The following is a 26777-nucleotide window of genomic DNA, read 5'->3' on the forward strand; positions in this document are numbered from 1 at the left end:
CCAGTTGTTTAAAAAATTTTTTTCTTAATAATTATTTTTTATTTTAATAACTTTATTTTATTTTATTTCTCTTTCTTCCTTCCTTCCTTCCTTTCTTTCTTTCTTTCTTTCTCCTCCCTCCTTCCTTCCTTCCTCCCTCCCTCCCTCCCTTCCTATCTTTCTTTCTACTTTTTCTCCCTTTTATTCTGAGCTGTGTGGATGAAAGGCTCTTGGTGCTGCAACCAGGAGTCAGTGCTGTGCCTCTGAGGTGGCAGAGCCAACTTCAGGACACTGGTCCGCAAGAGACTTCCCAGCTCGACGTAATATCAAACGGCGAAAATCTCCCAGAGATCTCCATCTCAACACCAACACCCAGTTTCACTCAATGACAAGCAAGCTACAGTGCTGGACACCCTATGCCAAACAACTAGCAAGACAGGAACACAACCCCACCCAATAGCAGAGAGGTTGCCTAAAATCATAATAAGTCCATAGACACCCCAAAACACACCACCAGACGTGGACCCGCCCACCAGAGAGACAAGATCCAGCCTCATCCAGCAGAACACAGGCACTAGTCCCCTCCACCAGGAAGTCTACACAACCCACTGAACTAACTTCAGCCACTGAGGACAGACACCAAAAACAAAGGGAACTACAAACCTGCAACCTGCAAAAAGGAGACCCCAAACACAGTAAGATAAACAAAATGAGAAGAAAGAAAAACACACAGCAGATGAAGGAGCAAGATAAAAACCCACTGGACCTAACAAATGAGGAAGAAATAGGCAGTCTACCTGAAAAAGAATTCAGAACAATGATAGTAAAGATGATCCAAAATCTTGGAAATAGAATAGAGAAAATGCAAGAAACATTTAACAAGGAACTAGAAGAACTAAAGAGGAAACAAGCAACGATGAACAGCAGAAAAAATGAAATAAAAAATACTCTAGAAGGGATCAATAGCAGAATAACTGAGCCAGAATAACGGATAAGTGACCAGGAAGATAAAATAGTGGAAATAACTACTGCAGAGCAGAATAAAGACAAAAGAATGAAAAGAACTGAGGACAGTCTCAGAGACCTCTGGGACCACATTAAACGCACCAACATTCGAATTATACAGATCCCAGAAGAATAAGAGAAAAAGAATGGGACTGAGAAAATATTTGAAGAGATTACAGTTGAAAACTTCCCTAATATGGGAAAGGAAATAATCAAGTCCAGGAAGCACAGAGAGTCCCATACAGGATAAATCCAAGGAGAAACACACCAAGATACATATTAATCAAACTGTCAAAAATTAAATACAAAGAAAACATATTAAAAGCAGCAAGGGAAAAACAACAAATAACACACAAGGGAATCCCCATAAGCTTAACAGCTGATCTTTCAGCAGAAACTGCAAGCCAGAAGGGACTGGCAGGAAATATTTAAAGTGATGAAGGAGAAAAACCTGCAACCAAGATTACTCTACCCAGCAAGGATCTCATTCAGATTTGATGGAGAAATTAAAAGCTTTAGAGACAAGCAAAAGCTGAGAGAGTTCAGCACCACCAAGCCAACTTTACAGCAAATGCTAAAGGATCTCCTCTAGGCAAGAAACACAAGAGAAGGAAAAGACCTACAATAACGAACCCAAAACAATTAAGAAAATGGGAATAGGAACATACATATCGATAATTACCTTAAATGTAAATGGATTAAATGCTCCGACCAAAAGACACAGACTGGCTGAATGGATACAAAAATAAGACCCATATATATGCTGTCTACAAGGGACCCACTTCAGAGCTAGGGACACATACAGACTGAAAGTGAGGGGATGGAAAAAGTTATTCCATGCAAATGGAAATCATAAGAAAGCTGGAGTAGCAATTTTCGTTATCAGACAAAATAGACTTTAAAATACAGACTATTACAAGAGACAAAGTGGGACACTACATAATGATCAAGGGATCGATCCAAGAAGAAGATACAACAATTGTAAATATTTATGCACCCAACTTAGGAGCACCTCAATACATAAGGCAAATACTAACAGCCATAAAAGGAGAAATCGACAGTAACACATAAAGAGTAGGTGACGTTAACACCCCACTTTCACCAATGGACAGATCATCCAAAATGAAAATAAATAAGGAAACACAAGCTTTAAATGATACATTAAACAAGATGGAATTAACTGATATTTATAGGACATTCCAATCAAAAACAACAGAATACACATTTCTCTCAAGTGCTCATGGAACATTCTCCAGGATAGATCATATTTTGTGTCTCAAATCAAGCCTTCATAAATTTAAGAAAATTGAAATTGTATCACGTATCTTTTCCGACCACAACACTATGAGACTAGATATCAATTACAGGAAAAGATCTGTAAAAAATACAAACACATGGAGGCTAAACAATACACTACTTAATAACGAAGTGATCACTGAAGAAATGAAAGAGGAAATCAAAAAATACTTAGAAACAAATGACAATGGAGACACGACGACCCAAAACCTATGGGATGCAGCAAAAGCAGTTCCAAGAGGGAAGTTTATAGCAATACAATCATAGCTTAAGAAACAGGAAACATCTCAAATAAACAACCTAACCTTGCATCTAAAGCAATTAGAGAAAGAAGAACAAAAAAACCCCAAAGTTAGCAGAAGGAAGGAAATCATGAATATCAGATCAGAAATAAATGAAAAAGAAAAGAAGGAAATGATAGCAAAGATCAATAAACCTAAAAGCTGGTTCTTTGAGAAGATAAACAAAACTGATAAACCATTAGCCAGACTCATCAAGAAGAAAAGGGAGAAGACTCAAATCAATAGGATTAGAAATGAAAAAGCAGAACTGCCACTGCAGAAATACAAAAGATCATGAGAGATTACTACAAGCAACTCTATGTCAATAAAATGGACAACCTGGAAGAAATGGACAAATTCTTAGAAATGCACAACATGCCAAGACTCAATCAAGAAGAAATAGAAAATATGAACAGACCAATCACTAGCACTGAAATTGAAACTGTGATTAAAAATCTTCCAACAAACAAAAGCCCAGGACCAGATGGCTTCACAGGCAAGTTCTATCAAACATTTAGAGAAGAGCTAACACCTATCCTTCTCAAACTCTTCCAAAATATAGCAGAGGGAGGAACACTCCCAAACTCATTCTACGAGGCCACCGTCACCCTGATGCGAAAACCAGACAAAGATGTCACAAAGAAAGAAAACTACAGGCCAATATCACTGATGAACATAGATGCAAAAATCCTAAACAAAATACTAGCAAACAGAATCCAATAGCACATTAAAAGGATGATACACCATGATCAAGTGGGGTTTATTCCAGGAATACAAGGATTCTTCAATATATGCAAATCAATCAACGTGATACACCATATTAACAAACTGAAGGAGAGAAACCGTATGATCATCTCAATAGATGCAGAGAAAGTTTTCGACAAAATTCAACACCCATTTATGATAAAAACCCTGCAGAAAGTAGGCATAGAGGGAACTTTCCTCAACATAATAAAGGCCGTATATGACAAACCCACAGTCAACATTGTCCTCAATTGTGAAAAACTGAAACCATTTCCATTAAGATCAGGAACAAGACAAGGTTGCCCACACTCACCACTCTTATTCAACATAGTTTTGGAAGTTGTAGCCACAGCAATCAGAGAAGACAAAGAAATAAAAGGAATGCAAATTGGAAAAGAAGAAGCAAAGCTGTCACTGTTTGCAGATGACATGATACTATACATAGAGAATCCTAAAGATGCTACCAGAAAACTACTAGAGCTAATCAATGAATTTGGTAAAGTAGCAGGATACAAAATTAATGCCCATAAATCTCTGGCATTCCTACATATTAATAATGAAAAATCTGAAAATGAAATTAAGAAAACACTCCCATTTACCACTGCAACAAAAAGAATAAAATATCTAGGAATAAACCTACGTAAGGAGACAAACGACCTGTATGGAGAAAATTATAAGACACTGATGAAAGAAATTAAAGATGATACAAATAGATGGAGAGATATACCATGTTCTTGGATTGCAAGAATCAACACTGTGAAAATGACTCTACTACCCAAAGCAATCTACAGATTTAATGCAATCTCTATCAAAATACCACTGGCATTTTTCACAGAAGTAGAACAAAAAATTTCACAATTTGTATGGAAACACAAAAGACCCCGAACAGCCAAAGCAATCTTGAGAATGAAAAATGGAGCTGGAGGAATCAGGCTCCCTGACTTCAGACTATACTACAAAGCTACAGTAATCAAGACAGTATGGTACTGGCACAAAAACAGAAATACAGATCCATGGAAGAGGATAGAAAGCCCAGAGATAAACCCACGCACACATGGTCACCTTATTTTTGATAAAGGAGGCAAGAATATACAGTGGAGAAAAGACAGCCTCTTCAGTAAGTGGTGCTGGGAAAACTGGACAGGTACATGTAAAAGTATGAGATTAGAACATTCCCTAACACCATACACAAAAATAAGCTCAAAATGCATTAAAGACCTAAATGTAAGGCCAGAAACTATCAAACTCTTAGAGGAAAACATAGGCAGAACACTCTGACATAAATCACAGCAAGATTCTTTTTGACCCACCTCCTAGAGGAATGGAAATAAAAACAAAAATAAACAAATGGGACCTAATGAAACTTCAAAGCTTTTGCACAGCAAAGGAAACCATAAACAAGACCAAAAGACAACCCTCAGAATGGGAGAAAATATTTGCAAATGAAGCAACTGACAAAGGATTAATCTCCAAAATTTACAAGCAGCTCATGCAGCTCAATATCAAAAAAACAAACAACCCAATCCAAAAATGGGCAGAAGATGTAAACAAACATTTCTCCAAAGAAGACATACAGATTGTCAACAAACACATGAAAGGATGCTCAACATCACTAATCATTAGAGAAATGAAAATCAAAACTACAATGAGGTATCACCTCACACCAGTCAGAATAGCCATCATCAAAAAATCTGCAAACAATAAATGCTGGAGAGGGTGTGGAGAAAAGGGAACCCTCTTGCACTGCTGGTGGGACTGTAAGTTGATACCGCCACTATGCAGAACAGTATGGAGGTTCCTTAAAAAACTACAAATAGAACTACCATATGACCCAACAATCCCACTAGTGGGCATATACCCTGAGAAAAACATAATTCAAAAAGAGTCATGTACCACAATGTTCATTGCAGCTCTATTTACAATAGCCAGAACACAGAAGCAACCTAAGTGTCCATCAACAGATGAATGGATAAAGAAGATGTGGCACATATATACAATGGAATATTACTCAGCCATAAAAAGAAAGGAAATTGAGTTATTTGTAGTGCGGTGGACGGACCTAGAGTCTGTCATACAGAGTGAAGTAAGTCAGAAAGAGAAAAACAAATACCATATGCTAACACATATATACGGAATCTAAAAAAAAAAAATGGTTCTGAAGAACCTAGGGGCAGGACAGGAATAAAGACGCAGACGTAGAAAATGGACTTGAGGACATGGGGAGGGGTAAGCGTAAGCTGGGAAGAAGTGAGAGAGCTGCACTGACATATATACACTACCAAATGTAAGACAGATAGCTAGTGGGAAGCAGCCGCATAGCACAGAGAGATGACCTCGTTGCTTTGTGACCACCTAGAGGGGTGGGAGGGAGACACAAGAGGGAGGGGATATGGGGATATATGTACATGTATCGCTGATTCACTTATTATACAGCAGAAACTAACACAACAATGTAAAGCAATTATACTCCAATAAAGATGTTTAAAAAAAAAAGAAAAAAACGAATTCATTTTGAAAATAATAGGACAAATGGAACAAAATTAAAGGGGCAGGAAGAAGCAAAAGTAAATTATTGCTCTATATAGATCTCCTACTTGGGGGAAGATAATATAATGATAAACAGTGTATAAAATACTGTAAATCGCCACCATATAGGTCATGAATTTACAAGATAGTCACTGGGTACTACTAGTATTTAAATAGCACCAGAGCTTTTGTATAATGCAAAAAAAAAAAAAAAGGAATAAAACAATTTAAGTACAAGGAAAAGAATAATTTCATGGCAGCAACTGATAGATATTACATTAAAAGAGTTATTAAGAGTGAAGGATAGGGAAAAAGGGAGCATAAAAGGAAATACTAGAAATTAAACAGGGGAAACAGATCAAGAAGTAAATAAAGAAGGTAATATGATAAGAAAAACGGGAATGAAAGTTTTAAAGATGCTTTAAGACAACAAATATTAACTTGATAAAGGTATGAATACTGGTGGCACATTCTTAAAACATTTTTAAGAAACATTTAATGTTTAGAAAAGATGCCAAACAGGTCTGAATGCTGAAACTGAGATTATTCTTAAAAAAATAAGATGGACTTCTAAAAGGACCCTATTTTACACTAGGAAAATACAAAAAAAACCAAAAATGATAAACCAGAGTTCATTATTCACAACTGTTCTTGCAGATGAGAATAAATAAGAAAATAAATAAATTTTGTATTCAAAGTATGTGAATAAAATCAGGTAGATTAATATTTAAGGGACTTCCCCTGGTGGTGCAGTCGTTAAGAATCTTCCTGCCAATACAGGGGACATGGGTTCGAGCCCTGGTCCAGGAAGATCCCACATGCTGCAGAGCAACTAAGTCCATGCTCCATAACTACTGAGCCTGCACTCTAGAGCCCGCGAGCCACAACTGCTGGAACCCGCGTGCCACAACTACTGAAGCCCGCGCACCTAGAGCCTGTGGCTCCACAACAAGAGAAGCCACCACAATGAGAAGCCCGTGCATGCTCACAAAGTGTAGCCCCTGCTCGCTGCAACTAGAAAAAGCCTGCGCGCAGCCATGAAGACCCAACACAGCTATAAATGAGTAAATAAATTAATAATAATAATATTTAAGAAGATAGGTTCAAGGCCTAAACTTAAAATCACTCCTATTACATATTTGGTTTTAATCACCAGACTGCTCTTGGAGCCAAAATTAACAACCAGTAAAGGAGGTGCTAAAAGCCTTAAAGTGTTTGCTAGAGAACAGAAACAGGCAGAAGAAATTAAAGTTAGAAATCATGTGGGAACTGAAGTCCAAGAAAGAAAGGATCAAAGCCATAGCCAGAATCAAGGTCCTCAAGAGTATGATGGATAACAAGCAAAGTCCAAATTCACCCAAATCAGAATCAATACTTGAAGGATTATCCAAATGACAACGAATGTCCTATATCAGCTCACAATTTGGACCAAAAAGGTCAAAAAGCCACAAGAATAGAGCGTCATATGTCAATCCAGACACACTGGGCTACAAACTTCATAAAATCATGTAAGCTAGGACTTTCTCTCTTTTGACTTAGACTGAGATATCCAAACTTTTCTAATGAAAAAAAGTTTCAGCTAAAAATAAAGTGATCACTCTGAAGAGAATAACTCTTTCACATAGTACTATGCCATGTGTACACATTATGAAGACTGGTCATTTTTATTAACAGAAAGTCTGAATGTGGTATGTTAATGTAGAGATAACTGGAATCTTAATGATTCAACTCAGATTATTGAAGAGGTAAAAGACAGAAGAAAAGGAATACATGATAAACACACACACATAGGAAAAAAAAGATAAAGAACAAGGAAAACACAAATTAAATGACATAAGAGAGGAAGGCTAAAATGAGAAAAATTTAATTTGGTAATCTGTAAAATTACTAGGATTTAGTTCAGAAATAAGGCCTGTATTCTTTAGGCTCCAAATGTGTGGATAGAGAATGCCAATGGTTAGAGTCAAATTTCAGGAATAAATGAACAAAGGAATGGCTGAACAGAATTTAATAAATAAATGAATGGAGCTCAGTCTGGTATGAAAGATAAACAAGTGGAATGAAAGGGAGCATGAAGGGGAATTCCAAGCAGCAGGCAAATACAGCCCTGTGAACAAAGTAGTAGAGGTGTGAGAAAGCACAGCTTGTTTAGGAAATATCTGGATAATCTGGTATGGATCACTGGATCCCTGGGTGAAGAGAAGAGCAGCAGGAGATGAAGTTGGAAAGGTAGACGGGGTCAGATCCATACTGTTCTAAAGACAATGGGGATCGAGTGAAGGATTTTAAGCAAGAATGAACCATGTCAGGCAGAGCAGAATATGTAGGCTAAGAGAATTTGTCAAGAAGCTACTACAGTAATGTGAGAGAGTAATCATATGGCTGTGAAGGGTGAGATGGAGACGAGGGGATAAAGTCAAAGAATATTAAAGAGGCAGAATCCATTTAATAATTAACTAGATACGTGGAATCAGCGAGAAGATGAAGTAGACATTTCAATATTTGGTTGAACTGTTGTGATATGAGGGAATACAAAGGGAAAAACAATACATGGAATGAGAGAATCCATGTCCTTGAGAACAAAAGGGGCAATGAGTAAATAGAATGTCCTGAGTGGGAACAGTTTCGCAGGCATCCACTGATGCCTTTTTGACGGCTACCACTGGCATTTCTCAGTTCTACACTGACATGACTAAATACTTTTTTGGAAAGATTCAAATGTAGCAGTTTCAGGGCACTTTTACCATCTTAAGAATACCTGTACTTTTGTAGAAAACTGCAGATCATACTTTAAGAATACTAACTGAAAGAATAAATTCGCTTTTGTATTACTCTTTAGAAGACACATAAGAGACTCCGTATAAAAATACAGACAATTCCTGACTTACAAGCCACTAGGCCCACTACCAATTCACAAATACAGCCAGTGTTAAGGCTAATGCTCTAACTTGAACTGTTAGGGCTTTCACCCACTTAACTATTCTATGAATTCTACCATCTTGTCCCTGTTAAGATTTGAAGGTACTAAGTGGATTTGGGGCTTATCTATTTGTAATACATCAAATATAGTATAGATTAAATAATTTGCTTATTTGTTTTATGAGAACATAAAAAAAATAACCAACAATTACTCTGAAACAATACAACTAACAACAATAAACTTCTGAAATCCAACTCATTTGCTGTGTGTACAGTTAGTGCTTAGTTATTACAATAAATCAGAGAATTCCAAACTTTGGAAAACTAATATACCTCTTTTGACATTCAGCTGCTATAAAGTATCAAAAACCTGCAGATTGTGACAAACATATCTAGAGCAGCTCTGTATACAGCTAAATGTGCTCCCTCCCAGGCACTGTATTTCTTCTTCAACTATGTGTTATCTGTCAATTAGTAAGAACTTTAGTAGCTTTTTTTTAAACTCTTGCTACTGACTTTTTAAAATACATTTGTGCCAAGATCAATAAGACAAAATACTTCATTTTCTAATTGTATATTTATGTTTAAATAGCATTATTCTCTCCTATATATTCATATAATCGCAAAATAATAATTTGAATAACATACAAATGAAAATTCTCAGAGCCAGATAGGGTAGAAACATTAAAAAAAAAATTACAAACCTTGTAGGTATTTAGACTCCATTTTCTAACAAGTTCTAACTTTTCCATTGCAGGATTTTTAGTTTCATCTGCTAGAATAACTGGTCCACTTTTTGTCTGCGTTCTCTGGCCACCTATAAGATCAGAACAAAAGATAAAAATGCAAACCAGATAAAGACAAGTAGAAAGAAAACAAAACACTGATGCTGTTCAAATTAAACTACTTATGCGTTTAAAGAAATAAAAATGTTCCCACAAGGTGAAGGACTAGAACTTCCTGAAATCATTTTGAGGATAATTTCCTAACACTTAAAAAAAAATATTTCCGAGGTTTGTCCATCTTCTTAAAAACAAATCCTGCAACCGGCCTTCTTCTCTAAATACGTTGCTGTTTACTTCAAGAAAAATAAAATTTCCACAATTAATCTTATAACCTAATGATTCTAAAAAAAACTGTCAGTGAAAATCTGAAAGGCCACGCACTCTTCACAGTGATCTCCTTTCACTATACTACATAGAAGAGAGAAACAATAGAATGTTACTGTAATTTTGGAGGATTTAAAAACACTATAAAGTCATTAAAAATATCTTACCACTAGTATAAGAGGCTGTGTTATAACAAGACCTACACTGTACTTCATTTTTTCTCAAGAGAACCCCCCACTTCCCAAAAAAGCCATAATTAATACAGGCAGTATAAAGCCCTGATAATGCATTGCTCCAACAATCAAGAAATTATGACATAAAAGCAACTCTACAACTATATAGTTCCTAATAGTAAAATATTTTTCGTAGAAGCAAATTTTTTTTTTTTTTTTTTTTTGCGTTATGCGGGCCTCTCACTGTTGTGGCCTCTCCCGTTGCGGAGCACAGGCTCCGGACGCGCAGGCTTAGCAGCCATGGCTCACGGGCCCAGCCGCTTCGCGGCATGTGGGATCTTCCCAGACTGGGTCACGAACCCGTGTCCCCTGCATCAGCAGGCGGCCTCTCAACCACTGCGCCACCAGGGAAGCCCAGAAGAAAATATTTAATAAACATGTGTGATGCTAATGACTTGGGATAGAAACTTCATAATAATTTTAAAATAACAATGAGAAGAAGACAAGAGAAAATGTCTTATAAAATGGCTGTAAAAGGTTACAGTCAGCAAAAATCTCTTTTCTCACTCCTCTAGCCAGCCCAGCCTTTACCACAATCTAAGAAAGAGAACAGCATACAAAATCAAACACATTTAAGAATTTACAAAATTCTCACAGAAACAAAATATTAACATTTCATGTAAAAAGAAATACAAAGTTTATTTTTTCCCTGTTTTTATAGCCCAGCAATATTAAAGTGCAGAGCAGTTTAGGATCAAATAAGTAAACCAACATTTTCCAGAGTGAAGAGAGGATGATTTAAAATGAATCAATTTTACAGTGTTTTTTAATTGTAAGGTAAATTAAATTTCGGGTTTGAAATAGAGCCTAATAAACTTTGAAAAGCCAGAAAGATAAGCTATGGCTAGAAAGATTATTTCCCTTATTGTTAAAAAAAAAAAAAAGCAGCCACCAAAACAGCCAGAATAACACACACCTAAGAATGTAAAGCAAGTGATAAGAAACAGGGTGAATTAGTTTAGTTTCAGTAGTAGCAAGAAGGGCTTTATCCAATCAGTGCAGTGAATACCTGCAGGAACAATTAAATCACTTCCTTGTTGAGCCAGTCGACTAGCTGCCACCCTGCTAGGAGACATAACAGATGGCAGTGGTGGTGCTGGGGAACCTGAAAAGGGCAGACATTTCACTGTGAAAATCCTTTTCTTCCTCCACATACTTACATTTTGAATATAGGTGTACTGACATTTTCTTTAAGATATTCAAAAACTAGGATTAAAAGCTAGAATTAATATACTTGTTTTCTTGCAGAAATGGACTAATAATAAATGGATGCTACCAGACTGAGTTCTTAGTTTCCAAATCAATTAAAAGAATGTGATTAGAGTCCCACAGCTGAATGATTTAAAGCTTAAGTAAATATTTTATCACTTGCTACTCTAACATAGGGAGGAAAGCTCTTCAAGTAGAAATCCAAAGGCACGTAACACTGTATCAAATTTAAAATTAAAATTCATAGAAATGTGAATGAATCACAGCCTTCACAGAAATTGTAGCCAACATTTTCATATCATATATCAAATATCACATAGTGTAGGTCACTGCTACTCATAGTATGGATGCAAGGGGTCTCCATCAATTATGTCACCTGGGAGCTCACCAGAAATGCAAAACTCAGGCCCTGCCACAGATCTACTGAACCAGAATCTGCATTTTCACAAGATCCTCAGGTGATCTGCATGGTTTTTTTTAAGCTCGAGAAGTGCTAATATAGAGTGTTATTCCGATTATCATAAGCATTACTTCTGAAGCTTTTAAAACATACCTGAGACACTCCATAAAATCTTCTGATTATCAGTGAAACAGGTATCTGCAGGGCTTTTTTTTTTTCTTTTTTGCCAGGTTTATCTTTTTTATTCGATGATTTTTAGTTTTCATTTATTTATTAGGTAAATAAAAATTGTATATACTTAAGGTGTACAAAGTGACGTTTTGATATATGTATACATTGTGAAATGACTACATCCATCACCTCACATAGTTACCTCTTTTGTGTGTGTGGTGAAAAAACTTGAGATCTATTCTCTAAGCAGATTTCAACTATACATTATTATTTACTATAGTCACCATGCTGCACATTAGGCAACTGTAGTTTTTTAAAAGCTACTTAGGCTATTCTCAAACACAACTAAGCTTGAGAACCAGAGGAAAGAACACAACTGAGTTTTAAATTCTAACTCTGGGCTTGAAATTCTGGCTCTATTTAACCACATAGTATCAATATTTTAGTATCAGTAATTTGCCAGTAACACCCTGGCAAATTACTTAAGGTCCCTGAGCCTCAGTTACCTATAAAATAAGAAAAACTGACTACCCAACATTGTTGCTAATGGCCAGCATTAAACTAAGAAAACTGTCTGCCATTAAACTAAAGAAAATTAGCTTCAACTGATTTCTTTATTTTAAATTCTAAAGGCTATATATCTTTAGGGAAGTGATAATTAAAAAGAAGTTGAAAAAATTATTAACATCCTTCCACATTTAGCTGAGTACATTTTAATGTTTATAAGATAATTTTATTTCAACTATACTCTTTCCCAGTTCTCTAAAAAACACATAATGTATCAAAATTTATAATTAAAATTTTCTAATAAGAATCATCGTCAACTTTCTCATCCCAGATATACTAAGTTCTGATCAGAAACAGCCACCAGGTTTAATAATATGAAAACCTTAATCTGGACTGGATCTAATGTTAAAATCCAAACATGCAATAGATCTAAATAGGCTGGTGCTACCTTTCAAAGTGAGAGATACCTGTCTTTAAAAAAAAAAAATCTGTTGAGCCATAAACTTTAAAACTGGAAGGGGACTTCCTTGGTGGTCCAGTGGTTAAGACTGTGTGCTTCCAATGCAGAGGTCACGGGTTCAATCCCTGGTCAGGGAACTAAGATCCCACATGCCGCTCAACCAAAACAAACAAACAAAAAAACAAAACAAGAAAATTGGAAGGGACAACGGAAACCAACTAGTCTGACATTAAACTACAGGAGAAATGAGGTGCAGAGAGGTTAAAACAGCTTCTTATTAGAGACTCAGATGTTCCAAATCCACACCATAATGTCTCCATTATTAAATTCAATACAGAAAACACGAATCCATAAATTACTTGTTGAGTTGGAAGGCATTTAATGTTATCCAGTTCAATCACCATTTTAAACAAAGACTATCTCTACTATCCAAGGCACAAGGGTTTCTATTATATAAGGAAGTGTTAAATAAAAGAGGACTACTGTAGTTCCATTTCTTGATGATCCCAGGAACAGAGCTCTGTTGTTCTGGTTATCACTGTTTATTAATCTTACATAAGAGATAATCCCATGACATAACATGAGATATGTATAATATATGTAACAAATGATACAGAACTTTCCAAACTAAAGTAGCAAAAGACATGGTGCTGAGGTAAGTGTGTACCTTCAACTGTTTGCTCAAGGGTAATTATTCTCTGTATCTTCAACCCTTTAAACCACTAATTTAGACTCAATTAGTTACTAAAATCATTCACAATAAATAAGTAAATCATTCCAACAAAAAATAATTCTTAAAACTCTATGTTTTTGCTAATTGACTAAATTTGGGGAGTTTGCTCTGTTTTCTCTTAACAGCAGAAATCTAGGAATATGAATATGTGTATGCAATGATCAAAATCCCATTAAAACAAAACTCAGATACCAAGTATACCTCACTCTTACGAGTTGATTTATTCATGATTTCTACTATTATTGATTCTACAGTGTATTTGCTGGGCAGATTTCAGTATTTCTTGTTGTTAGGCTGAATTTAAGTATCATTTCTTCTAAATTTGCTCTAGAGATGGAAAAGTCAATGGTAATAGAGTCATTTAAAGTTATCATTCAGTCATTTCTCCAGAGAGCTAACATAGCCCCAACTCCTAACATTTTTTCGTAAGACCTATTTCCTAAATTTTAAACATGAGAAAATCATGCTCATTCCAATTTATCTATGTATGTCTTCAAATAAGGGCATTTAAGGCTTCCCTGGTGGTGCAGTGGTTAAGAATCCGCCTGCCAATGCAGGGGACACGGGTTCGAGCCCTGCACTGGGAAGATCCCACATGCTGCGGAGCAACTAAGCCCGTGCGCCACAACTACTGAGCCTGTGCTCTAGAGCCCGCGAGCCACAACTACTGAGCCTGTGTGCCTAGAGCTCGTGCTCTGCAACAAGAGAAGCCACCACAATGAGAAGCCTGCACACCGCAATGAAGAGTAGCCCCCGCTCGCCGCAAGTAGAGAAAGCCCGCGCGCAGCAACAAAGACCCAACGTAGCCAAAAATAAATAAATAAAATAAATAAATTTATAAAAAACAAAACAGAACAAAAACAAGGGCACTTAAAACAACTATAACTTTCCAATAAATGCTCAACTAATCTGAGTATGGCAGAATGATTATCTTTTTCATATACTGATAAACAACGCAGTTTGTGTTAAAAAGTGTTTTACAAAGTCAATTCAAAGAGACGTAAATTACCGCCATTATCATGAAACATTTTTTATTCCAATTTGAAGGATGAGGATGGATCTAGAAGCAAGTGAAAGTGACTGGCATTTTCATGCTCATGCACAGCAGGCTGCAATGGCCAGCTGATTTTGATTATTGTATAATACTATTCTGATTAAGGGGGAAAGAATAAAACCAAACACCAGCTAAATAATTTCACTGAAAATACTTAAAATATCTTAATTGTAAAAGTTTTTTTTTTTTACTCTATGTTGACATTTAAATTTGGAAATTGGTGACTGGTGCAAAAATGATGTCACATTATGCAGCCTTATATCTTTAAGCACTCATAATTTTAGGCAATCAGTTAACCTTTTCAAATTCAAAGTTATCCCCTAGAAAATAACACCACAATGCTATGCAATGACTATGGAGATACTGACATGTATGCTCCCTTTCTGTATCTTTATTTTTCTGAACATAAGAATGAAAAATGAAAAAAAAATAATGTCAGTAGGTAGCCCACTCATTTTACAGCCTAGAGCAGAGGATATTATACTGGGTTATCCTAAATGCCTATTTCCAGGATCCATTTAACAAAGAATATATTTCAAAATACAGGTTTTAAAAAAAAATATTTATTTATTCATTTGGCTGCATCGGGTCTTAGCTGCAGCACATGGGCTCTTCTTTGCTGTGTGTGGGATCTTTAGTTGCAGCATGTGGGATCTAGTTCCCCGACCAGGGATCAAACCCAGGCCCCCCTGCATTGGGATTGCAGAGTCTTAACCACTGGACCACCAGGGAAGTCCCAAAATATAAGTTGTTTCTGACTGAAGTATTGGCCATTAGTATAATAAGAATATAGAATACTATTATCTGCAAGAGGGCTAAGGATTACAAAGGCATGGAGATATCTTTTTTATTTTGTGAAATTATAATGCAATATTAAAATTAAAATTCTTCATTGAACATCAACTATTACTACTTTAACTACAGCTCTGTCCGAGAAAACGATCCATTTTCACGTCCAAATTTCCACATGATTTCACTTTCTTTCACTTGTGTGAAAATGAAAGAATACCTAAAAAATGTTATTATAGGCAAGAGTATTAAAAAAGGAAGCATTTTACTTTATATTAAAAATAGACATATATACATGGGATGTGTGCAGAAAATAGCTAACATAGTAGGTCTAACTACTTATCCTTAAAAAGACCAGCTTATAGAAGATTGGCCCTTGGCTGGCATCTGAGAACTTTAATTTTGGGGTGATTCCCTCCATTCCCAAAATGGTAAAACTTGCTCACTATGCCTAAACCGTTTATACAAACAATGTGGTTTACGCTTTTCTTCTGGGAGTCTGGAATCTGGGCACGTGCTCAGAGAGGGCGCCTATGTGAGCAAGCAATCTCCAGTAAAAACTCTGGGCATTGAGGCTCTAATTACCTTCCCTCGTTAGCAACATTTCACATTTGTTGTCACAGCTCTGCTGGGGGAATTAAGCATGTCCTGTGTGACCAAACCGGGAAAAGATCCTTGCAAGCTTATGCCCAGTTTCCCTAGACTTCGCCTCAGGCATCCTTTGCCTTTGCTAACTGTGCTCGGTATACTTTTGCTGTAATAATCATAGCCTAGAGTATGACTATAGACTGAGTCCTGTTAGTCCTCTTAGGAAATTACTGAATCTGAGGGTGGTCTTGGAGACCTCCTACACAGCATGTATAGTAAGAAAAATAAAAGTTTCATTTTCCTAATTGCTATGAAACAGGAAATATGTATTTATACAAATCAATATTGACCTATAAATTTTGTGGTTACCCCTAAAATAATTTAAATATGCATTCTTGACATAATTTTTGAGTTTTTATTTCAGTATTTTAAAACCAATTCTTAAGTAATAATCAGTGCAGTTATGCACATTGATCTATTTATATAGAGATGACTACTAAACCATTCTTAAATTATTTAAATTGAAGAGAAAAAGGATTATGTTTATAATCAGTGTTTTATCACGGAATTAAAGGGCTCAACCCTCATGCTTTATTAATAAAGGCTCCACCCCAGCCATCTTTAAAAATAATGGGTTCCTTACCTTGAAATGCTCCTGCTTCAATAACCCCCTCTTTGGTACTTTCAAAGCCATGAGATGTGATTTGGGTTTCTGAGAGACCAAGTCCAGCTGGTAATGAACGCTTCAAATCCTTAGCAACATTTAAATAAAAGAGAAAATCTTGTAAAAAATCTCATATCACATAACATTTCAGCATAACTATGTCCTTTTAATCCACCTTAAACTGTTTTTTCTCTCTACTATGTAGTATTCCCTTATGCTGTCACAGGGTTCTGTAATGATGTATAATCAGCAGCAAACCCAGAAAGATTTGCTATTAAGAGGTACAGTGTATATCAAATACAAAATACTTTCATCATTTTAGAACTAAGCATCAGGCAGATATTAAAATTCAATTTCTAATCCACTGATACGTCAGGAAAATCATTTTAAAGAGTAGAAATTAAGATTAAAAAGTCAAGTCTAACATTAAAAAACATACTGATGTCTAATATAATCATAATGAGCCTGGCTAATGTTCAGTATAAACAAATCATTCATTTGCAAAATTAAACTTCCCTTTGATTTCCAGGTTAGCTAAGTAAACAGGGCTTCTCTCACTTCAGTCAGGGTGAGATAAAGGTTGAGGTAAAGAAAATTTCTTGTTATTTAGATTTATATTAAACCAACCTATAATATAAATTATATTATATTAGCCAACCTAACTGCAATTTAGCTTTTAATGGTAATAAATATAATATTTGACATTCAGTCTTATAGTAAAAGAAAAGAGAAAAAGCCACGAAACACAGATTTCCAATTAGAAGTCCTTTCTGTCCTCTGACTTGGATATGAGGAATTACCCAATTTTCATAATCAGAGTCTATGAATGGATCCTACTGGTTTTTCACAACAATGACAAGTTAGCGATGCACTAAAAGATAAACGTCTTTGAAGTCCTTTCTTAATACTCTATTCCACCACATATAATGTACAGTTATCATTTGAAACTCCTGCAGCCTTCACACTGAACTCCCTATTCTGCTTATCCTGTTTTATTTTTCTCACAGCAGTTATCATTAAGTAGCTAGTGATAAATAAATATAATTTATTTATTATATTCAATAAATATTTGTTGGATGAATAAATAAATGAATTTGTTGAATAAACTAAAGGACTTATGACAACACCATATAGATTAAGAAGCTGATACAGCAATAGGCTTATTTTAAAATTTAATTTAATGAGTATCTGCTTATTCTTACTATGTTAGACTTGCTGGGCAAAGAAAAAGATAACATAAGGTACAGTACTTGCCTCACCGGAGAGACAACATACACAAACATTAATATAAAAGTTGAACTTGGTGCCAAAGTAAAAACAATAAGTATCAGAGGAATTCACAATAGGGACTAAGTCCATGAAAATCAAATAGGAAAAGAGAAAGTACTGCTTGAGCTCTGGAACATAAAGGATTTACTGAATCAACATTTAATGAGCACCAAGTTATGACAGCCAGTCCTCTAGACACTACAGATAAGCACTGTAGGAAACAGATGGTCTCTGCCCACCAGACTCATGTGAGGTATAGGGGAAGGAGGAGATGGACACTAAATAAATGTATCTCAGGTAATAAGAAGTGCTGTAGTAAGTACAGTTGATCCTTGAAAAACACAGGTTTGAACTGCATCCCCTTATATGCCGATTTTTTTCAATAAATATGCTTGTACTACAGTACTACAAGATCCGAGGTGGTTGACTCCTCAGATGCTGAATCGCGGATAAGGAGGGCCAAAGGAAAAGTTACACAAAAATTTGCCTGTGGGGAGGGTGGGCACCCAACCCATTGTTCAAGGGTAAACAGTAATAAATTGTAAGTGTGTTTGTTATTTTTTTAAGGCAGGATAAGAGGGATACAGAGTGACAGGCAAAGGGTGCTACTTTAGATGGGATATTCAGGGAAGGTCTCTCTGAAGAGGTAAGATGTGGGCAGAATTCTGAACAAAATGAGCGAGTGAGCCATTTACATATGAGCAGTTTGTCAATTTCTACAAAAAAAAGCCAGCTGGGATCTTGATAGAGACTGTGTTGAATCTGATCAATTTAGGGAGACTCCCATCTTAACAAATTAAGTCTTCTGATCCATGAACGTGAGATGTCCTTCCATTTATTTAGATCTTTTTTAACTTCTTTCCTCAATGTCCTATAGTTTTTAGGGTACAAGTTTTGCACACATTCCTGAGTATTTTCTTATTTTTGATGCTACTATAAATGCAACTGTTTTCTTAAATTTATTTTTGGATTATTTATTCCTAGAGTTTAGAAATAAAATTGAGCTTTGCATATTGCTCTTCTATCCTTCAACTATGCTGAACTTATTATTTTTAAAAGGTTTTTTTTGTGTGTGGATTCCTCAGGATTTTCTGTATACAAGGTTATGTTGTCTGCAAATAGAGATAGTTTTACCTCTTCCTTTCCAATCTGTATGCCTTTTATGTGTATAGTTATTCTTTATATCTTATACATATTGTATCAACACTCTTTTATATCCAATATTTGATAAAAACATTAAAAAAGTGGTAAAACCAATGTACACTTAACATCTAGAGTTTTTCATTAGCAAGACCAAAAAGATCAAAGGCAAACTTTCTGTTTAATCCAATGGAGATGATATGTCTACTCCAAAAGAGAAAACTAATTAACATTAGTTTTACCAGGGACATTTCTTTGAATTGGCCTGTAAAAAGAAAAAATACCCACTCCAATGATTTGTTATAAGCAAAGCTATGACATAATTTTTTTAAAAAATTTAAGGATCTCACTGCTAATCATTATGAGGACAAACAAAAACTAATAAATATAAAATAAAAGCACAATAACATAATAGTAAATACAAGTAAACTGAAAGATTGATTCTTGCTTTCTTCACCCTAATTAGAGCTCCCCGTGAAATCACCTTTTGAATTTTGTATGGCAAACCTTAAAAATGTTTATCAACAGCAAAGACTCTAAAATCACTTTTTAAAGTTTGTGATAGTCTCATCAAGTATCAACTATTACTAGAAACATGAAAGACCTGGAAAGATAATTCAGATGGCCTCATTTGAATATTACTTTCCTATCAATATTTAGTGGCTATGTGATCCTGGGTAAGTACTTAAAAACGTTTTAGTTCCTGTTAGCTCAGCTGTAAAAAGAGGATCAAAATTACCCCAGAGTACTACTACAATTAGACGAGATAATATGGGCGAGATACCCAGTACATATTTTTAGGCACTCAGTTAAGCTGGCCATCCCTCTCCCCTACTACAATCATCTTTACAACTAATTAGTGCTATCAATAATAATTACAATAGCAAACATTTCTTGAGCACTTACTATGTGCCAGGGATTGTTCTAAGCACTTTATGTACAGGCAGTCTTCACTCTGCATGACAGGGCAAGATCAAGATCATAAAAATGACCAAGCAAGTAGAAACCATGCAAAGTGGTTAATGGGAAAAACTGATTATTCCATTACCTTCAAAAATTCTTGTCAAAACTTTAAAAAACTCTTTCCTTGCTTATGTTGTTAAGTTAGCCTTCACTATGTTCTTCTGGCTCAGATCTAGAGTCTCTCAAACCGTGGCAGTGTCAACATGCCTGTGGGTCAGTTATTTCTTTCACAACTCCGTTTAGGTTTATTTTTCTTTTCGCCACACTGTGGGGCACATGGATCTTAGTTCCCCTACCAGGGATTAAACCCACGCCCCCTGCAGTGGAATTTCGAAGTCTTAACCACTGGACCACCAGCCAGAGAAGTCCCATTTAGGTTTTGTTGGGGTATTTTTTTTTTAAATAAATGTATTTATTTTTGGCTTCGTTGGGTCTTCGCTGCTGTGTGCGGGCTTTCTCTAGTTGCAGCGAGCGGGGGCTACTCTTGGTTGCCGAGCGTGAGCTTCTCACTGCGGTCACTTCTCTTGTTACAGAGCACGGGCTCTAGGCGCATGGGCTTTGGTAGTTGCGGCACATGGGCTCAGTAGTTGTGGCTTCTGGGCTCTAGAGCACAGGCTCAGTAGTTGTAGCACATGGGTTTAGTTGCTCCTCGGCATGTGGGATCTTCCTGGACCAAGGCTCAAACCCGTGTCCCCTGCTTTGGCAAGCGGATTCTTAACCACTGTGCCCCCAAGGAAGTCCCCCATTTAGGTTTTTTTTTGGGGGGGGCGCTGAGTTTGGTCTTCGTTGCTGCATGCAGGCTTTCTCTAGTTGCAGTCAGCAGGGGCTACTTTTCATTGAGGTGCGCGGGCTTTTCACTGTGGTGGTTTCTCTTGTTGTAGAGCATGGGCTCTAGGCGCACGGGCTTCAGTAGTTGTGGCTCGCTGGCTCTAGAGCACAGGCTCAGTAGTTGTGGCTCGTGGGCTCTAGAGCACAGGCTCAGTAGTTGTGGGTGCACGGGCTTAGCTGTTCCACGGCATGTGGGATCTTCCCAGACCAGGGTTCGAACCCGTGTCCCCTGCATTGGCAGGTGGATTCTTAACCACTGCACCACCAGGGAAGCCCCCCCACCCCCGTTTAGGTTTGGTCTGAATTTATGTTATCACTTTTCATTTCTTTGCTGCACTTCTATCTTTGTTTACCCACTCCCTTTTGATTATCCACTTCTGTAAAATGCCACATGGGTTTATGACCAGGAGACAAGGTGATAACAGAACCACATGATTTGCTGCCTGTGTATGAAATGAATAACAGATACAGTGACCAATCACCAAGAGACTTTGAAAGTGATGTGATTACTCAATAATCATGATATGTATGCATCGTCATTCACATGGTGATTTTTGAACTTAAGTGCTAGCAGTGAAGTTTATACTTTATACAACTACTGTTAATACACTGTGGTGACAGAAATCTGAGCTGTGTTGTTCGGGACAGATATTATTTAATTAAACCACGGTAACCAAAATTAATGCATTTTGGAACTATACAAAGCAAGAACTGCCTAATATCTCATTTAGTAGTACTATCACTACTATTTTACAGATGAGAAAACAGGAACACAGAAATAGGACTAAGCTTCAAGACACACTATTAACTGTAATGTATAGTAAATGTAAACAGACACAAGCAATTTGTTAGAGACTCAATTTATTTTAGCTAGTATGTTTTCTTAAAAAAATTATTTAAAAAATATCTTTTAAAAATCATTGCAGAATCTGCTCACTAGTTTAAACACACTAATGCAAATATATTCTCAATTTGTAATTTCCTACTGGTACAAAACAGATAACAACTTTCATTCCATTTCACTTATTTCCTAATGTCACGTAAAACCTCTTGTCACAGGACAATATCCTTTTCATCTGTGTATTGTTTTGGAGAGCACTTAGAATTAAAAAGAAAACACTCTTTACACTCAGTTTTATTTACTTCTTATTTTTAAACCAAATCTCTGAGTCTGTTCATTTTGCTAAATAAATGATCTTTACCTTCCCAGTTTATTTTTTAATATACTAATGTACTAAATCAATGGTTTCCAGTTTTAAATATTACTGACACTTTTATTCATATTTACATAAAACCAGATAATTTTTTCTCTCTAAAAGACAAATACATCACTTACAAAATAAATAATGTCAAAGCACCAAGATATTTCTCAAACTCTGTGAGTTTGGTTATTAAGGTCAATTATTTATAGAGTGGTTTCCCTGGATATTGCTTTGCTCCAAGTCTTGACAGCTTTTTAGCTCTCCTTAAGGAAAAAAGTATCAAAGACAGCTCTCAAAATATGAGGGTGAAAAACCATAAACAACATACAAATGGCACAGAGGTCCAGGAGAGTTGTGTTTGCTGTATTCTTAGAACTTAACTGAAAGAACATTATTCATTTGAATCATCTGTCCTGTCACAAAATATTGTGTGAATTCCCAGAAAAGAGATGTAGTAGTAGTAGTTGGGAAGAGGGGAGCGAGTAACAGGTTAAATAGGGAATTTGATGGATACCTCTCATTCCCTAAGTTTTTAAGAAGTTAAGGGATGCTTCCATCTTGTCATGCATGGCCTCTGGAAGAAACAACTTCTAGCTGTCTGAGGATATTACATTTCACTCAAACCTCTCCCAATGGTCTCCCAAGGGTCCTTTACTCAACAAACAAAAGTTCTTCTAGAAAAAAACCTCGTGTCCTTTATGTAAAACAGCTGTAAAATTTGAAAAACACTAAGGCCTTCCTTTGCTTAAACTCTTACTAGCAGAAGGAGCCTAACCAAAAGTGGTACAAATAGATCCATTCAGGTTGTGAACAGAATTATCATTTTGATAGTGGTCTGGCAGTTAAGTTGCTGCAACACAAAATGATATGCGCTATGAGAGTGGAATGCATGACTTGTAAGAAAACACTCAGTATTTTATGAGCTTGTTGACTGCTTTCTGTAAAATACACATTCTCTAAGTAATATAATTTAGCCTCATAGTTCACAAAAACTTTAAAATGTATCTTTACATAACCCTTAAACTTTTAGCGTCTCAGTTGTAAGGTTGTGCCTAGCTTAGTAACTTTTAAAATATATGTTACTGCATTTACTCCTATAGTTTCCAGAATATATTTGAGAGACAATGAGCCCATTTATAACCAACAATGTAAAATCCCTAATTTGCATTTTTATGTCGCTCACATTCAACTCAATGTTTAAGACTTTGCAAAGTCATGCTTAACAATTGCACAATAAAATGGAATAAACCTGAAGTTAATTTTCTATTCAAGCTACTAGGATAATACTGGAGTATTTAACAGTTTCTAAAAATAAATCTTCAAACAATTAAAATAAAATATAATGCTTTTGGCAAGAAAGTTTCATGTATAGTTTAAGTTCTTTTCAGAGTATACAAGATAATACTTGTAGTTACAGCTTCCATAAAGCTGTGAAGGGATGTTCATTTTCAACCAAAATAACTTGCTTCCATTTGCATATTTTAACAGAGGTAAGAATAAGAATGAGGTTAAAAATGTAACTTTATAATTTAGCATAGTAATCTACTTTTGAACTGAAGTTAGAGCAAAATTAACAATTAAAGAACACCAAATGTTCAGCAAATTTGCTTTAAAATACACATGCTTTGGGGATTCCCTGGTGGCGCAGTGGTTAAGAATCCCGTCTGTCAATGCAGGGGACACGGGTTTGAGCCCTGGTCCGGGAAGATCCCACATGCCGCGGAGCAACTAAGCCCGTGCGCCACAACTACTGAGCCTGCGCTCTAGAGCCCGCGTGTCACAACTACTGAAGCCCGTGTGCCTAGAGCCCATGCTCCACAACAAGAGAAGCCACCGCAATGAGAAGCCCGCCCACCGCAATGAAGAATAGCCCCCACTCACTGCAACTAAAAGAAAGCCCGTGCGCAGCAATGAGGACCCAACGCAGCCAAAAATAAAATAAATTAATTAATTTAAAAAAATACACATGCTCAGTAAGATGCAGAACACTACAGTATATAAGTAGAACTAGAGATTTTAAGCTTGGTGCTTTGTGACCACCTAGAGGGGTGGGATAGGGAGGGTGGGAGGGAGACACAAGAGGGAGGAGATATGGGGATATATGTATAGCTGATTCACTTTGTTATAAAGCAGAAACTAACACACCACTGTAAAGCAATTATACTCCAATAAAGATGTTAAAAAAAAGAACTAGAGATTTATTAATGAATTCTCCCCTTTTACTCAGAGAGAGGAGGAGAAATCTTTTAAAAAGGAGGAATTCGCAAAGCATGCATTGCAACCACCAACAATCTGTAAGGATTCTCCAAGTATTCCACAAACTACACGAACTCTCTTCTCCCTAGTTTCCTTACACTATATTTCCCCAGTTTTCCTCCTATCTGCATCTTTTAAAATGGCTTGGTGTTCTTTCCTGGCTCTAGTTTCCCTCCAAGAGCAAAGTCCGAAGTCTCACTTCCCTTCTTCCCATGGTGACCTGAAGAATCTGTCTCCCTTGTCTTTAGTCTTGTCAGCCCTGAAATTCATTCTTTGTACAGTAGGCAGAGACAACTTTCTAAAATGCGAATGTGATGAGGCACTTCAGTTTTTACTCATTTTAGTGGTCCTCCATTGCTTTTTAGGTAAAGTCCAAACTCCTCCACACGGTTTTGAGGTTTTACAGGACCTCATCCCTACTTACTCTCCAACCTCATTTCTCACACATCTGCCCCCACGTTCCCCACTCCAACAATAACGAATTTTCAATTCTACGGTCTCGCAACCTTTTCAGGTCTTTCTAGTTGCCTCTGATGGGACCATTCTTTACTCTTCTTCATCGGGTTGGCTCATCCTTTAGATTCAGCTTGGATAGCACTTCCTCAGGTAATCTTCCCATACTTGTTCGTACCCATTATCAGCCCATGCTATACTGGGCTTAGCATATCACTTCTCACACAGCACTGACATTATTTGTCTACATTCTCTCTCCTGAAGACGGTAAGCTCCCTAAGACCATCTATTTTGTTCCTCTTTGGTACTCCTAGTATTTAGCAGATATAATACTAATACTTCATTTAATTTTCTCAATTTAAACACCTTATCTCATTCTTCAAAATGGATAAAACCTTCCACAGCATATACAGAATATAATTTTAAAAGAAACAAATTGAAAATTTTATGTTAAATATTCTATAAACTTTGGTAATTTAAAACCCCCTTTTGTTGTTTTAACAGTTAGCTGCTTATAAGGAGTATCTGCCAGAAGCAAAGCTGTTATTCAACAGACCTCCACATTCCTAATTCTGCTGTAAACATACTGCAACATCCTTAACCTCCTCACGGTGGCCTCTCTGACACTCTACAATTATCTTCAGTCAAAGTGGCCTATTCTCCAACATTGTTTATCAAGCAGGTAGAGGGAGGGTCAGCATTTTCTCAGCTCTCCACTTCCTAACTACCAGTTCTCAAACTTTGGTTTGGGTAAGAATCACCTGAGAAAACTACTAAAAATGCAGGTTCTTCTTAGCTGCCTGTTGTAATTCTGGTTAAGTTGAAGTGTGGAACCCAGGAGTCAGAATTTCAAACAAGTAAGTGAGGTGACTCTGATGTAGGTAACCCTCTGTCTACACTCTGAGGAACTCTGCTGTAGTGTGCAGTGCTGACTCCCACCTCACTGCCCTTGCGGGCCGCCCCACCTACCGACCCTCCATCACCCACCTTCTTTCCGGTCAGTCCCCTCAATAATGAGGGCTTTGGCATATCCAGGTCTTCTGCTCTATCCCCAATTTTTACCATTATCCTGGGTGTTCCCAACGTTTTGGGCACGCTTTCAGGGAATGACTCTATGTTCAGTTTGCAATTACTTCCAAAGTGATATGTAAGGTGTCTAAGCTGAGTTTTACAGCTCATCAAAAACATACTCTACTAATGGCACGGTATGTAGTCTGTTGCTTTATTTTTTTTAAATACAAACTGTGAAATACTTAAAATGAAATAAAATCTATTGCATGAGCCTGCCTACCTATGTTGATGCAGAATGATGGGTTGTAGTAATAACCATCTGTAAAGATGTATGATTTCTTCCCCCTCAGTATGCTTGTAGGAAGCCTAAGGTTGGTAGTTTCATTCAGATTTGGTGATCTGTAGCTGGACAAGAGGCCAAGAGTGTGACGGCAGATAAAAGATATATTCAACTAATACAGTATATCCCAACCTACACTTTAGTCTCAGATTTCATTAACTTCTTCATCTCTAATGCCTTTCACCTTTCACGCCCAATTCTACTTAAGCAACTGGAACTCCCATGGCCACTCTTTGGATCTTGTCACTGCTCAGGAAGCAACACTCCTGGAATCTTAAATCTAATAACTTATTTTATGATCACAATCTCCTCCCATATCTGTTACTCCAGTTGATCAAGACAGCAAATCTCCTGACTTACCTACTTTCTTCATTTTATCAACACACACACACACACACACACACACACACACACACAAAATCTCAATCTCATTTCTCTCTCCAGTTCCCTCTCATTCACTCAACAAACATTTAACAAGAACTTAGAGCATCACTATCTTCTGGCAGTTTACTGTCTATTCTCTTGGTTCCACCCCAACCCCTGCATCTTAGACTAAAGTCTAGATTCTAAGTAGTACTGAAGTTAAGATGTACCAATTTGCATCAAGGAAATGCTGAATTCATTCAAAGACTATCACTATGGAAATGT

General features: G+C 36.6%; 1 protein-coding gene across 6 annotated transcripts in view; it reads right to left on the reverse strand.

The window, feature by feature from the left end:
• The window catches only part of ARFIP1 (ARF interacting protein 1), a 135165-nt gene that overhangs the window by 53094 nt on the left and 55294 nt on the right, over window positions 1–26777 (reverse strand). For 5 of the 6 annotated variants that reach the window (XM_030878254.3, XM_030878250.3, XM_030878252.3 and 2 more), the window contains 3 exons: window positions 16647–16755; window positions 11102–11197; window positions 9455–9567 (listed from right to left, as the gene is read on the reverse strand). In XM_030878254.3, coding sequence (XP_030734114.1) covers window positions 9455–9567; window positions 11102–11197; window positions 16647–16755 — 318 coding nt within the window. The remainder of the gene's footprint in view (window positions 1–9454; window positions 9568–11101; window positions 11198–16646; window positions 16756–26777) is intronic. The other variant, XM_030878255.3, reaches the window with a different exon arrangement.

The sequence above is a fragment of the Globicephala melas genome, chromosome 5 (assembly GCF_963455315.2).
Source record: "Globicephala melas chromosome 5, mGloMel1.2, whole genome shotgun sequence".
Lineage (NCBI taxonomy): Eukaryota > Metazoa > Chordata > Mammalia > Artiodactyla > Delphinidae > Globicephala > Globicephala melas.